Raw genomic sequence first — 16,779 nt, 5'->3', positions numbered from 1 at the left:
TAAAGGCTTTCTATTCTATTCTATTCTATTCTATTCTATTCTATTCTATTCTATTCTATTCTATTCTATTCTATTCTATTCTAAATAAGCCTGAAAAGCATTTTCACATATGATAACAGAAAGGTTGTGGCTTAAAATAAATAAGAAATATTTCAGAGTAAAAATTGTAACACTCATGTGAACTCCTCTGTGCAGAAGGTCAGATGTTCTTGCTTCCTTTAAAGCTCTTTGGATCATTGTCAAATCATGCTGGATAACATGATCATTGCCATCATTTCAGGTCCGCTGGGGTGAGAAAGGTTCGACCGAGGAGGGTGCTAAACTGGAAAAGGCAAAGAACGCAAGAGTAAAGATGCCTGAACAAGAGTTTGAAGCTCCTCCTGCTCGCATCCTAAATAATGGCATGCGGAAACCACCAGGCCCTCGTAAATGGTACTCACCCATAAAGGTGAGAAGAACAACATGATAATTAAAACTCAAAAGCATTTTGCTTTGAGAAATGGCTGATGTTTTAAAGGTGCTTTAAAGGGACATTTGTTCTGTGTTACATGCTAAACTCCGCTTAAAACTATTCAAATAAAATTTTTAAATTATTTTATAATTATTGTTATGCATGCTGCTTTTATGAGATCATATTTACTGGAATATTTGTACCTTAAAAAATACATTTTTCTCACTGCAAAATGAACTAATGAAAGTAAAAAAGGTGAAAAAAAAATCCAAGAAATGTTGACCACTTTCCCTCAAACACTCACGTGAATTGTGACCTTAAATCTTGTTGTTGATGGACAATGGACATGCTTGGCCTATATGTAAATTACCTTTGGTATGATTTGCTGATCTCTGTATTCAACTGTAGCTCACACTGTTGTTCACTAGGATGGGCCACGTTGCTGAGTACTGAATATCGCCCAAGACATACTCTACATAAGTATGTGACTGCACTTGCATCTAGCTACGCATGGTTAAATTTGTGCGTTGCTGTGTTCTGTGTCAGACTGCAATTTATAATATCTACGTATTGTAGTCTTAGCTTTGCCACAAGGAGTGCTCTAGTCGCTTTCTATGGTTTTCTATGTTGGGCAACAGTACGAAAGAGAATGTATGCATGTATAAATTGTATTGATTTCTTCTGTAAAACACAAAAGAAGATATTTTGAAGAACATTGGGGTCCAACAACAAAATTGGCCCCAATCACTTTCACAAAAACACTGAGAATGTTTGTCAAAATATTTTCTTTGTGTTCCATTGAACATAATATTAAGACTATAAGTGAGACTAATTCTGTTGACAGTTATACATGAGCAGTCCCCCACCATGCAGTTCTCCCGCTGAATTAATATGTCTAAGGTCATGACTTGAGATGTCAATGTTTATAATCAAGCGTTTATGAATCATAGCTCAGGGATTTGACCAGAAACTGTGGTGACATCCAAGAAACTGGGCCTGTGGAGTCAGCATTTTATTACACTCAAAACCAGGTTTCCCTCATTTCACCTCTCTCCGTTCGCTCACTCTCAAAGATCCTGCCTTCCAAGAGCTCAGAGCATTGCCAAAGTTTCTCCACCCCCCGTTTTTCATTCTTTTGGTCTGTGTATTTTTCATTTATCCCCTTTTTATTTGTTCATCTCTGTATCTCATGAGTCTGCCTGTTATTTGTTTATTTGGAGAGAGGCAACATGACCAGTATGTGCAATTTTTGTGACCCAACTTTACATTTAAATCATCTTGAACATTCTTTTATTCTTTACTTTCCTTCACCCATTCATTTTCTGTCACATTTTTTTTTTTTTTTTTTTTTTTTTTGATAAAAACAGCAGCTCCTGTACAATGAGAGTTAGCTGACTTTATTAGAAAGTTGGGTCAAGGCTGAGGGACATTACAATGCTGTTTCATATTAATAACCATGGGGCAGATAGCGAAGCATTGATTTATTCTAAACTATGGCTTTGGGCTTTATCCATCTCATCTGATATTGAGACAGAGAGGCCACATGTTGGGTGTTGATTTTTGGAAATCTCTTTGTTAATAAAACCCATTTGACAGGGTTTTTAGTGAATGATCAACACCTGAATGTCAATAAAGACCTGAATCAGACAAAACAAAAGCACACTTGCTTTTTTGATCTTAATTTTCATGTCTTTGGTGTGTGTGCTAATGTGCAGGGAAAACTGGATGCGTTGTGGGTACTTCTGAAGAAAGGGTATGATCGAGTGTCCATCATGCGACCACAACCCGGAGACAAGGTAAGACTCTTCATTGTATATTGTATTGCAGAAAATTTTGTTTCTTTATCAGGTTATCAGAAACAATTTCTTATTTTATTTTAAAGTAACTAAAATATGTAAATAAAAAATTCTTGATACATGGATATACAGTACCATATTTGCTTTAAGAGTTGTTGGTAATATGAGTAAGTAGGATGCTTTTGTTGGGAATATGTGGGGAAAGTGGATGGCATTTGGGGGGTTTAGAACTGAATGGATTTTAATCTGTCATTAAATTATCTGCAAATAGTTTGAAGTGTTATACATTTCACTTAATTTCTTTTTAAAGATGAACACACACTCAAGGACACTGAAGCTTAAAAAAGGATCTTAACGGACTCATCTTGATTCATTTTTCACAGTCCAACTGAGCAATCTGCTAAATCACTAATATAGCTGTCAGTTAATTCAATATGACTTGGCTTTACTGAAGTGATGAAAAGCAGAAATAAAAAGATGAATACAGCACTATTCTGCAGCTTGATAGGAAATGAAAACCAGCCTCACACTGATAGAGCTTTACACAGCACGGATATAGACATCCTAGATCTTTGTTTAGTTCAGTTTCAAAGAGCTTTTTTGTAGTTTTTGGAGCTTGTGCTCATCATCCAATTTTGTTGACAAAAAAAAAAAAACTCCTTTTGTGTTATATGTAGAAATAAATAATACGGTTTGGAACAGCATGAGGGTTCAGTAAATTATGATATTGTTTGGATGAACTATCCTTTTAAGTGTGCATATTTTTATTTAGAAATGTTTACTCAAACAAGGTCAACTATGCTAAAAAATGTATCATCTTCGTGCCCATAGCATGTATTTGCTTTCACTCTGTGCTTCTTTTAAACATTCTTCTATCCTCGCTTGGATGGAGAACAACAACAGACCAAGAGTAAAAGCCCACCTGTTGCATGCTGGGTCTTCTGGACTAAGCCAATAAACAACGGAAATGCATCATATATCCCAATTGAAGATGTGCATGAAATGAAATATGAAGTTCTTTAGGGTGGACTCATATGATATTTCTTACTTATGCAACGGATGATTTGAAAAGTTGACTGCAGGTCAAATCCACTGCGAAATAGAGCTCATCTAAGGACAGGACCCCATATACAATACTGTTCATAGACTGTTGAATATGGTTTGAACTGTTGGAGATGTAATGAACACTTTCGGGGTTCAATCAGATCTCGTAGTTCAGAAAATGTACACTGGTAACTGATACTATGACTAATACTAAGGATTTTTTTTTTACAGAAATTAATTATTTTTTTCAGCAAGGATGCATTAAATTGATCAAAAGTGACAGTAAAGACTTTTGCATTGTCACAAAAGATTTCTATTTCAAATGAATGTTGTTCTTTTGAAATTTCTATCATTCAAAGATTCCTGAAAGAAATGTACTGTATCATGGTTTCCACCAAAAAAAAAAAAAAAAAAATCAGAAAAACTATTGTCAACATTGGTATCAAACTTTTACCAGCATGTCCAGTGTCCCACCAGAGGAAAAAACCCACTTGAACTTGTCTATAGCAACATCAAGCATGGATATAAGACATCACCTCTCCCCCATCTGGGACTGTCTGACCACATTTCATTGTTTCTGACTCCAGCATACAGACCACTTGTCAACAGGGTCAAACCAAGTGCTAGAGCAATGCAATTGTGGCCAGAGGGGGCATCTGAGTGGCTGCAGGACTGCTTCAGTTGCACTGACTGGACTGTATTTATGGACAACAATATTGACATCCACACATCTTCTATGCTAAATTACATAAAATGCTGCATTGACTATGTAACCACCACAAAACGGGTTTGCATGTTTCCTAACAGCAAGCCGTGGAGGACCAAGAACCTAAAACTCCTACTGAATGCCCACAATTCTGCTTTTTGGTCTGGTGACATGCAGCAGTACAGCGCAGCCAGGATGAACCTGAGGAAGGGCACCAGGGATGCTAAAGCAGCCTATAGGCGGAGAATCGAGAACCTCTTCGGCAACCCGGATCCCCGCTGGGCATGACAGGTGATTCTTCACATCACTTGGCAGAATAACACCAGCAGCCTGACCAACAGCAGTGCTTCAGTGGCAGAGCAGCTCAACCAGTTCTTCAGCCGCTTTAAGGTAGAAAGAACTGGGACTACCATCAACCCAGTTCCCGCCACCGACAGCCAGGCACTCATTATCCAGCCTGCTGAGGCGATACGCGCTCTCCATAAAATCAGCATACTGAAAGCAGCTGGTCCAGATGGCATCCCAGGGTGCATCCTCAGAGACAGTGTTGCAGGGTTGGGTGATGTATTTACAAATATCTTCAACCTTTCTCTGTTGCAGTGCACTGTTCAACCTGCCTAAAGACATCCTTCAATAGTGCCAGTGCCAAAGCAGGCTGCCATAACATTCCTCAACGATTATAGGCCTATTGCACTGACACCCATAATCATGAAATGCCTGGAGAGGCTGGTTCTGCATCACATCAAGGCTGCTCTGCCACCCACCCTGGACCCCCAGCAGTATGCATACAAGGCCAACGGGTCGACAGATGATGCCATCTCCACTGTCCTTCACACTGTACTTTTCTATCTGGAACTCCAAGGGATGTATGCACGGCTGCTGTTCATGGGTTACAGTTCTGCATTTAACACTATCTTACCTGGCAGTTATTCTCCAAGATGATCTACCTGTGCATTAAGGCCTTCTCAACAAACCAGTCACAGTCACTGAGGATTGGTCTGCATCATTCTTCTACTCTGACACTCAGCACAGGGCTGTGTGCTGAGTCTGTTATCTACTCTCTGTATACTCATAACTGTATACCATCTTATAACACTATCACCATTATCAAATTCGTGGATGACGTGACTGTGGTGGGGTTGATCTCCAGAGGCGATGAGTCTGCCTTTAGAGAGTAGGTACAGAGTCTGACAGTGTGGTCACAGAGAATAATCTGACTCTAAACATCAATAAAACAAAAGAACTCATTACTGATTTCAGAAAGAAACGGGATATTCACACACCATTGCATCTTTAAATTTCTGGGCAGACACATAACAGAGGACCTCTCATGGACGATAAACATCATGGTGGCACTGGTCAAGAAAGCACAAAAGCTGCTGTACTTCTTAAGAATGCTCAAAAAGGTAAACCTGTCACAAAAGCTCATTCATGGTCTCATTCTACCTCTGCTACATTGAGAGTCTCCTCACAGATGACATGCTGGTGTGGTATGGAGGCAGCTCTGCAGTTAATGAAAAAAGGTCCTGCAGAGAATCATAAAAACTGTGCAGAACATCACAAACCAACAGCTCCCTGCCCTGGACGTCATATTTATCTTCCGTTGCCTGCAGAAAACGTCTCGGGTTACGAATGTAATCATGGTTCCCTAATGGGGAATGTCTCCGACATGCCGGAGTCTGAAGCACGCGTCAAAGCATGACAATGACATTGGCTGGCGAAAGCCCATGACATCACTACCGGTGTGAACAGAGTGTAAATAGGGCACCTGTACTGCACGTCATACGCTTTTTGTCTGAAGAAGATGTGGGCAGGCAAGCCTGAAGCATGGCAAAGGGACTCAGTGTCTCGTTCCCCTTCTCAGGGCACCATGGTTACATTTGTAACCCGAGACATTCCCTTTCAGATGGGAACTTGCACTGCATCCTAGGATGCTAATGGGGAACAAATGCCCACTCCGCCATGCTGAAGGAATGAGTGCTGTGCCAAATGACATTATGTTGAGTCAATGAGTCAAGTTCCCCATCCTAGTGGTACGCACCAGTGGTCATCATAGACTCTGTTCCCTATGGGCAGAAACCCTGGCTATGAAGGGCAGGGAATATGGCCAAGGATAAAACATCCTGACAGTCGCTGCAGGGGACGCACCCCTTACAAGCGGTAGGGTATCGAGATTTTATCATTTCAAATTTCAAAGAAACAAGGATGTTTATCGATTCCTGAATTTTTTCACTCATTCTCGCATGGCGAATGGCAGTGGGCATTTTACAGTTGTATCTATCTGCTAGGACCTGCGACAAAGACCATATCTCATCATGCACATGCGCAGATCATTACAATCGGCACTGACTTTTGCTTCAACACTGCATTAATCTGAAGGAATGCACCGTGTTTAAGGGGCCATTCACATGTCGCATCTAAAAACGCATGGAAAGTGTGGCCGCGCCACTCCTTTCGAAAGCGCTTGCACTCCCATGGCATCTGTCGTTGTTATGCAACCATGAACTGCGCTCTCCAAGATGATGAGCAAGTATCAGCAAAGGATTAATTGATTTCTAGACCTTGCATTAGCTTTACTACTAGATATATTTATAGAGATGAGAAATAAAACCTGCCCTGTACAGCTATGATCAGCTGTTTGGCGATGCTTTCAATTTTGTCACAGAAAGGCTGAAGCTGATTGGTTGGTTCTTATCATATGACCTGTGGTGCACTTGCGGCATTCTGAAAAGCTGAGATGTTTTCATCTCACCACGGCATAAGGACGCCTGGAAATATTTGAAATAACGAACATTTGAAAAAAGACCTGATATGTGAATGTGATTGGGGCCATGTGAACGGTCCCTAACTCTCCCAGCCACGAGTCCCGCTACAAATCACCAGATACAGTTAATATTAGCAATAGCAGCGTCTCACACTCAGGTACAAAACACAAATGAAAAGACATTCACCTTTGAATTAGAGCCACATAATTCTGGATAAAGTGACAATCAGTTTTGTTTACTTTATTTTTTTTAAATAGTGACCATGATTAAATACATTCAGGCAGCTACAGGACAACATGTTCTAGTTTATTTTAAATTAGCCTATATTAATTTGTATCATTCATTCAATCACTTTTTAAAAATGATTTAATTCTATTTTATTCATAAATACTTTAGTTAATGGATGATTCACCGTTTTGAATGACTCTTGAATGAATGATTCAATGAAAAATTAATATTTAAACAGTCACATGTTGCCACCTAGTGGAGTACTAATATATTCAATATTACTGACTTTGCATTTTTATCTCTCTTATGTTACTGCTTCCAATAGCAACTGTCTGTTATATATTTTTATGTTGTATTTTTTGTGTTATACCTAAATAGTTTTGGTTTGTAATTGCTTCTGGTCATTCCTTATTGAAAGTGTTATTTATAGCCTAAATGTGGCAAGAATAAAAGGTAAAAACATTATTCTTGAGGTATTTGCTCTTTTTTTCTCTCCATAAAAAAATATTGGAATCGGAACCGAGAATCGATAAGAACCGGATTCGATAAGCGGAATCGGAATCACTAAAATTAAAACGATACCCAACCCTAACGAGTGGAGGTCTCATGAAGGGAGACCTAGCAACACTCAAGGGGGCTCTAAGAGTGGAGGCCTCAGCAGAAAGACTATCTGAAGCAAGAGGACTCCTGGCTACATTCTACACTAAGGACTGCCTACCAAGGAGGCTAAAAGAAGCCTTACACTCGATACTGCCATCCACTTGGAGCCCTTGGGGCAGTGGCTTCAGTAGGAAGACTCTCTAACGTGAGAGGAAACCTAACAACACCACCTTGAGGACAGTTAACCAAGGAATCTACTGCCCTCACAAAGCTCTCAGAACAGAGCTATAGCGAGGGGAAACCTAACTACGCTCTATGCTAACAGACCACCTCACTAAGGAGGCTCACAGAGAGCCATGCTACTTAGACCAGTTATCTAAAGTGGAGCTTGGGGAGCGGAGTTCTCAGCATGATGACTCTCTAAATCGAGAGGAAACCTAACAAAGCTTCCCTAGGGGTGGCTAGACAAGGGAGGCTCACGGCCCCCTAGCTGAGCTCAAAGAATGGAGGCCTCAATAAAAACGACTCTCTAAAGTAAGAGGAGACCTAGCTACATTCTACAATAAGGACTGTTTACCAAAGAGGCCCAAAGAAGCCTAACACTCGATACTGCTACCCAAGAGGAGCTTTGGGGTGGAGGCTTCTGAAGCGAGAGGAAACCTAGCAATGCCACCATGAAAACAGTAAACCAGGGAGGCTCCAAAAGAGAGCCAAACACCCAGTCTACTGATCTCACAGAGCTCTCAGAGCAGAGGCTTCACCATAACGACCCTCTATAGCAAGGGGAAACCTAACTACGCTCTACACTAAAAGACCACCTCACCAAGGAGGCTCAAAGAGAGCCACACAACTCAGACATGTATCTAATGCAGGGCTCTGAGAAGCGGAGGTTTCAGCATGATGACTTTGAGAGGAAACCTCGCAACGATCCCCAAAAGGGTGGTTGCACCAAGGAGGCTCAAAGAGAACCATACAACCTGGCGCAACCAGGTTCACCCAGAGATTCCCCTCCATGGCTACCTTTGCTGCCATCAATTGGCCGATCGCAGCAGCAGTTTTTTTGGTGGCATGGAGAGCAAGATCTGTAGTGCGACGCAGTTCTGCTACGTCTCAGTGGGGAGCCCCTGGCCCTGGTCCAGGTCTTTCAGCAGATCACATCTCTTGTGCCACCACATCAGATCTAATCTGTCTGTGATGTCTGCGGGGCAGGCAGGCTGTGAGAATTCAGAAACAACATCATCCTCAACAGTCACATCCTGCTCTTCTTGCCTTGAAGCCAGGAGAGCACTTGCTGCCGGATCGGAGGATGTGAGCAATAACAAATGCTCGTCCAGCAGCTTGTCCTCGTCAGCTATCGAATGAGAAATAGCCATACCTCTATGAATGAGAAATAGCCATACCTAGCTCCATCTGAGAGCCCCTTGATCTCAGTCTCCTCTTCGCCTCAGCTGAAGCATTTCCTGATCCATGGGGAACAAAGTCCCAATTCCCTCGAGAAAAGGGACAAACAAGAGTGGAGTTTTTATAGGAAAACTTTCGCAATGCTCACATTCAGTCCCCTCGAGGACAGAGCGAGCTCTGCTACTCACCCAAGCAAATCACGCACAGTTCATGTGTGTCATCAGGTGTTAGCTAGCGTTGGCAGGGATGAACACACTTCTTGAAAGATTTAGTTGCCATACTGCCTTCAACACGTCACAACAAACAAACGGCCCCTGAAGATAAGAAAGAGGATAACGTGCACTACAGATGCCCTATTTATACTCTGGTTGCACTGGTAGTGACTTTATGGGCTGTCTCCAGCCAATGCCATTGTTGTGTTTTGGCATTCCACATTAGCGTCCTAGGCCACAGTGCGAGTTCCCATTCGAAAGGGAACACACAACATTCTGAAGGACTCATATCACCCTGCCCATCACCTGTTTAAACTGTTGTAATCTGGGAAATGCTACAGGTCTATCAAAACATGCACCACAAGATTCATGAACAGTTTCTATTTTAAAGCTCTCACCATACTGAACTCTGAACTGAAAGCACAACATTCAACTACAATACATCCTTGACATGCAAGAACCATTTTTTTTGCAATAACATTATGAGCACTTTATTTCATTTATGTGCACTATGGCCTTCGTTTGTAATATGCACTTTTAGCTATTATTTTAACTGTATATGTTGGCAAGTCATAGTTTTGTTGTGTGTGTGTTTAATGACAATAAAGGATCTAATTAAAAACTAATAATAATATAAGAATTGTTTCTTGAGTATCAAATCAGCATGTTAGAATGATTTCTGAAGGATGTGGCACTGAAGACAGGAGTAATGATGCTAAAAATTCAGCTTTTTTCACCGACCCCAAACTTTTAAATAGTAGTGTAGGACAGTCTAGCATCTACATGATGCACAAAAAAAACCCTCAGAACACCTTAACAATCACATTGCAACAGCCTAGCAACCTTGGCAGCAACTTTTGCATATGCAACCATCAGTCACAATTTCTTCAAAGTTAGAAAACCAAGTGCATCAAATCTAGATTGAAGATACATCACATTGTACAGTGCACTAACAATAACTTGATGGCTCCTACAAGCCTGTACTGAGAGCTGCTAAAGCAGGCTGACATTTTCTCTGCTAGGAAATATGTGCAGCTTTATATTACCAAAGTAAAAAAATTAGGTCCAATGTCAACAGACCCATTTGGACTTAACACCATTTTCAGAGGGTGTTGTCATTTATAAATGTGAAGCACAGTGCAAAACTCAACACCCACACCCTCGTTTTCTCTGAGGAGCTTGCTTAGTAGCTCTAAATGTCATCCCCACTGTGAGTCACATTTGGCTTCAAATTTGGACTTAATTCTCTTAAAGAGATGTTTCACAAAATCACCAACAAATCACTTCCTCACTGTCTTGTGCTATCCTGCTCCATGTATCTGCAGGTTAAATGGAGTTGATCAGATATTTGCTAAATGATGTCAAGAATTTGTGCTTGCATAGAATGATTTTTATTAAAAGGACATGCACAGTGATACTCAACACAACTGACTACTCAACAAAGCAATCAGATGTCAAGAAAGAAGCTTAAAAGAGACCTGGGCCTAAAAGATCCAACATAGAAACAGGGCAGAAACAATAGAGTCTAGACTTGTATATCAGGACAATTATACAATTGCTTTACAAGAGGACAGCCAAACATAGTACAGTGATTAACACCATCAGGGAGGCTACACCCTCAGAGATTATAAAGTATGATGACATCACAGTATGAGGTTAAACCATCACCATTTCACCACAATGGATGAAGCCACTTGGACACATGCCGATATCTCATGGAAAAACACATCCAGATGCTCCAAAACTAAACAGTAAAAGATATTCAGTGATGATCTGGATGACTGAGTGTTCACAGGCTGGTTCACAGTGCACCATTCACAGGTGATGTTATGGAATGGCAATAACACTATAGTTTGCAGTATTTCCCTTTAATTACATAGACTTTGGCAGCCTGTTACAGTCTAATCCAGGGGGTGTCCAATCCTGGTCCTAGAAGGCCACTGTCCTGTAAAGTTCAGCTCCAGCCCCAATTAAACACACCTGAAAAAGCCAGAACCATACTAGAAACTTCCAGGCAGGTGTGTTGAGTCAAGTTGGAGCTAAACTCTGCAGGACAGTGGCCCTCCAGGACCGAGTTTGGAAACTCCTGGTCTAATCTGTCCCGCCGCAATTTCATATTGAACTGAAAATGTTTAAACTTCTCAAAATAACATTATTGAAATGGGTTTGTAAACCTGTTTACACAGAAACTGCAGTTTTCAGCCAAAATAAAAGCTTAAAGAAGCAACTCTTGCAAGTGAAGAAATTAAGACCAAAGTATTGTAATTTTCCTACTGTAGTGTAAAATATTATTAAATATTCATTTTTTAATTTACATTTATTTTACAGTGCAGTTGTATTATAATATATTATACATTTTATTTTAATAATAATAATTAGTAGTAGTAACATATTGTGAATGTAATGAAGATTGAGATACTATATCATGACTCAAAAGAGGTTTGAGTCCACATTTAAACGTGCTGTATGTAATTTTATTTTATTTTTTTTACTGTACTGAAGCACAAAAATACCATAATATGTTTGCAGAGATTTAGGAAACATGCTAAGTTCACATACTCGTTCCTCTGAAAAACAATGCTACAGCCAGTTATTCTACTTCTAAATGTGCGTTCCATGTCAGAATGTCTGATTTTGTTTTGGTCTGTGTGATCCTACCCACTGCCAATTTACCCAATAATATTTCCACACCCCGGGTTGCCTGTTGGCAGAAAACAAAGCGTATTGCAGCCATGGAAGCCAGCAAAGAAACTTGGTCAGAGATCGCAGATACTACCTGACCTAAAAAGAGATATATTAAAATGCGGATAAATCATGTCATCAACTTACAGTGGAAGGCTCGTTGCCCTCCATTGTCCATTGCGCTCGTTCCTGTTGCGTGTCCTCAATCTGGCAACTAGTGTGTCGAGTCTGAGGAGGAGGGGGTGGGGGAAACAACTCTCTCCAATATTTTAAATTTGGACTGCAATACCCATTTCAACCACTAGCTGTCAATATTACATACTGCACCTTTAAAGTCCAGGTACAAGTCAATGCAAAGACTTTTAAGGCCCTGTCCCAAATGGCACACTTCATATGCACTTTTGGCTGTGTGGGCTAACAATGGCTGCCGTGTGAACGTGTCCGTTAAGTCATTGCAACCGCAGGTTGTCCCATTTGTCATTTTAAGTTTCAGAAGGGTGTTCGTGAGTGCCCCCCCTTGCGGTCAATATGCGCCCTCGATGTACACTTTTGCTGAGCACACACTGAAGATAGCTCCACTTTGTCACTCTTCTTCCTGACAGTCAAAGTGGCATTACATCACGAAAGTGCAGACTCATAGGAAGACTGCAAGTGTTTAGGGTGCCATTTTGGGACAGACTTCTTCCCAACAGTCAAAGTGGTGTGACATCACAAAAGTGCAGACTCGTAAGAAGACCGCAAGTGTTTAGGGTGCCATTTGGGACAGGGCCTTACTCTGTTCAATTTGGACACTGAAAACAAGTTGGAACTCTTAGTTTTCAACTCTCAAAGTTACCAGACTGATCCATTTAACTTTAAAATAAACAAAATAGTAGGACCAAGGTCCAACTCCCATAGTCTCACAAAATCCCATGGGGAGCACTGTTTTGATATATACCATAGTACTGTATGATTACCATATTATTCAGAATATTCTATTTGAATATGAAAGAAAATGGCATACCTTCAAAGAAGACCTTGGTGTTACTATTGGTACATATCTCCAAAAAACACATGGTGTTCCCATGGAATCCTGTCCAAAAAATGTAGCTCAAATCTCTTAAATGTTACATGTTGTTAGAGTTGCAATTATTTTTGATAAATGATAGGTTTGTGCTTTTTGGTGCAGTGTTAGTTAAATTGATCATAAAGGCGCATATTCAGAACATTACACCGGACAAACAGCTATGAGCTGTAAAGCAAACACAGACAGTTATGCTGCCGGATAGGGATGTTGTTGTCTGGCAAAGCCATCAGAAGATTCCAGTATTTGAAGCCAGCTTTAAAAAATGCTGCTTATATAATGGGGCACAGGAGGTAAAGAGTGTCTGAGCTAACTTTTTAAGGGGCTTTGCAAACAGTTTTCTTTTTTTTTTGAAAGCTATTGTGATCTTTCATTTAAGGAAGCATCCACTTCACCCAACTCACCTAAACACATGTATGCGCATAATAACTGATTCCTCTGAAAAATGTATGTATGTATATCCACTGTTACATTTATAAAATTACTGACGAAAATGTTTTTTTGATGAACATTAGTAAAAAATAAATAATATGCATCATGAAGTGAAAGACGGATCATATTAACAGATACTATTTTTTATTTTAATAATGTTTCAGTAAATGTTGAAATTAACATTAAAGGGTTAGTTCACCCAAAAATGAAAATTCTGTCATTAATTACTCACCCTCATGTCATTCCTAAACCATAAGACTTTTGTTTATCTTCTAAATGCAAATGAAGATCTTTTTGATGAAATCTGAGAGAAAAGTTCATAAAGAGATTGTAAAACTAATCCATATGAATTGAGTGGTTTAATCCAAATTTTCTGAGGAGACTCACTTTATATGATGAACAGATTGAATTTAGACTTTTATTCACATATAAACATTCACCAGCTCACACATCAGTTGTGGTAAAGCATGTTTGCTTGACTTGTGCAAGAACCAATGAGATTCATTCTCGCGTGTCAGGCATCACGTTTGAGCTTCCGTCATTCAGGTTTGGTTGAGCTTCTGTTTCTGTTCACTGATCAATGTTTATATGTGAGTAAAAGCGTAAATGAAATCTGTTCATCATAAAAAGCGATTGAGTCAGAAAATTTTGACTAAACAACTCAATTCAAATAGATTAGTTTTACAATATCTTTATATAGCATTAAAGTATTAATTGCGTAGCTTTCAATATAGAAACAGAAAGCTCTCAGATTTCATCAAAAAGATTTGGGGGTAAATCAACCCTTTAACTAAGATTAATAAATGCAGGAAAACTTTATTTTAAGGTGTCCTTGTTACAGTGTAATTATGCATTTAGGTACTGACTAACATTAACAACGTACTTACTATAGGGTTAGGATTATTGTGTTAGTTGCATGTAATTATATATAGTTTATTACTATAGTAAATATATGTAACATGTAACAAAGACTGTAAAATAAAGTGTTACCATGAATGCTTTAGAAGTATTTTTAATTATTAGTTCATGTTAACTACTAACGCTGTTACTAATGTTAACAAATGAAACCTCATTGTACCCAGTACATTTAGCCACTTACCAAAAAAATTGCATAGTCAGCACTCTAGTGGATGTGTGTCAGTGATTGATTTGTATTGGAACTTCTTGCATTGGTGTGTCTGACCCAGATTCTTGACATTATGATGACGTGAGTTTGGTGGTTGTGTCTTTTGGTTTACATAGCAACTGTGGTCAACATGTCTGTCGAGCTTTGAGTGGATCAAGATGGGAAATGAACTTATTTAATTTAAGTTACTGCCAAATGCTTCTGTCCAAATAGGCAAAGTGGTCAAGCTGATGCTACATACAAAATCATTGAACAACATGGATCTGTTGCTAATTCGAAGCAGATGATGTTTTATTTAGTGATGCTTAGCATTTGTTGCTATTGAGGTTTGATACGGACAGGTTAGGGACAGGTTTCGTGGTACGAGTAGATATAGGGGGTTAAGGGGTAGGAGTAGGGTCTACAGTATAGTTGTAGATGTAATTACAAAAATTACAGATGTAGTTACAGTGTTATATGTCCTCTGTGCTTGTTCCTGGATTTTGTTTCATTTCCTGTTTCCTGTCATGTCTGCCACATTTTGTAGTTTCTTGCTTGATTAGTTCCCTGATTGTGTCCAGGTGTGTCTTGTTAATCTGTTACCCTGTGAACAGGTCAGGTCTTGTTGTTCTATGGCTGTATGTTGGTGGATTTTCTCAGTTTAGTTCCTGGTAAATTTATTTAGTTCTTTTCCTCATGTTTTGTTGTTTTTATTTTTGTTATTTTATCATTAAATTTGGCTCCAGTTGTCCCTTGCCTCTAAAATTCAATAATAAGTAGTGATGGGAAACCAAGGCTTTCTGAAGCATTTGAGGCTTTCATCAAATTGTGCCAAAAAACGGTTCATTACTCGAAGCTTTTAACACAGTGCACATTAGTGACCTCTGGTGGTCAGACTTGTTTCTCCACCATATCTAAATCATCGCAGAGCAGATCTACAGTTTGAAAAAGCACGTGATCAAAGCTTCGGAAGTCCGTGACATAGCTACGGAATCACTCTTGTCTTGAATCAGTTCTATCTAATATAAACTAATCTCATCTAAATTAATTTGTGACAATGAGACCACCACTCGTGTCATGTGTAACCTGATCAACGGATTCACATATCACATAGCTTGTCATTTTGATACAAGCATCGGTAAAATGTGTGATACAATAGTGCTTTGAAAACTGCGTCGGAGCCTCGAAGCCTCTGTATCAACCGTCCCATCACTAATAATAAGTGGGTCCAAATTATCTTTGAAGTTGAAAGAGGATCCCAAGACTTTGCCATTTTAACTCAAAAACGTATTGTGATATCTTGTTGTAGCAAAGAAAAAAAAAAGCCTTTTTATTTTGTATTTTTACACCAATATTTAGGTCAGTATTTGCCCTCTTAAATTGATTGTCGGGGGCATTTTTTAACCTTTTATAAGTGCGACTTTTTTTTTTACCTTATTAAATGTATGCATCATCTTTTGTCAAATTCTTGAATTTAAATTTATAAATTTGTTTAAAAAATTATTTTAACAATAAGTTCAATTAGAATAATAAGACATAATCGGGCTGTCACCACTCAAATTATTAACAAAATAATCCATCTTTGCACTGCAGAAGTGGCAAAAAAGCTGCATCTGAAGTGGTATATTTATTTACACAAACTTTAATGCAGCTCAGGAGACTGTCCTCTTCCAGAAAACGACCCTATAGGTAATTTTTTTAAGCACCTTATTACGACCTATATTTACGTTTTAAAGTCATGTTGGCGTAAAAATAATGACAGTGTCGTGTTACGTCTGTCGTCATGAAGTGACATATGACAGTCGTTACCAAACAAAATGCGTGTTCATTTAAATCCAATGTGTGGACTTTTTACACTGTCCCTTACCTGCCATTTGTCGTATTTCCATTTAGCAAAACTCTTTTTTTTTATTTTTTATTAACGACTAGACCTACCCCATCCCTATATAGTGCATGTACACTTTATGAGCACATGCGTTCCCTGGGATCGAACCCATGATCGTATGATCACATGATTGCATAGTTGTATATTGCAATGCTCTGCCAATTGAGCTACGCGAAACCCAAAATATGATAAAAGTTAAAATGAAAGTGTCCCGTTGTCAATAGGGGTGCAACTTTAGTAAACGCTCCTATGGGTCGTATTTCAGGGAAGTGACAAACGACCTATATGGTTGGAGGACATGTTGCAGCTCAGAGGTGACATTAATACATTTACACTGCAGTTACAATAGCATAAATAATGTTATGGGATTATTGTTTTAAAATTGAAAATAGAAATATGATGTGAAAAA

At 39.2% G+C, this 16,779-nt stretch overlaps 1 protein-coding gene across 2 annotated transcripts in view; it reads left to right on the top strand.

Moving 5' to 3' along the window:
• The window catches only part of antxr1a (ANTXR cell adhesion molecule 1a), a 79,656-nt gene that overhangs the window by 53,827 nt on the left and 9,050 nt on the right, over positions 1-16,779 (top strand). For both annotated transcript variants that reach the window (XM_048210852.1, XM_048210853.1), the window contains exons 16-17: positions 281-448; positions 2,167-2,247. In XM_048210852.1, coding sequence (XP_048066809.1) covers positions 281-448; positions 2,167-2,247 — 249 coding nt within the window. The remainder of the gene's footprint in view (positions 1-280; positions 449-2,166; positions 2,248-16,779) is intronic.

The sequence above is a fragment of the Megalobrama amblycephala genome, linkage group LG12 (genome assembly GCF_018812025.1).
Source record: "Megalobrama amblycephala isolate DHTTF-2021 linkage group LG12, ASM1881202v1, whole genome shotgun sequence".
Classification (NCBI taxonomy): domain Eukaryota; kingdom Metazoa; phylum Chordata; class Actinopteri; order Cypriniformes; family Xenocyprididae; genus Megalobrama; species Megalobrama amblycephala.
The sequence above is the reverse complement of the archived record's forward strand: the minus strand, read 5'-3'. Positions and strand labels throughout refer to the sequence as shown.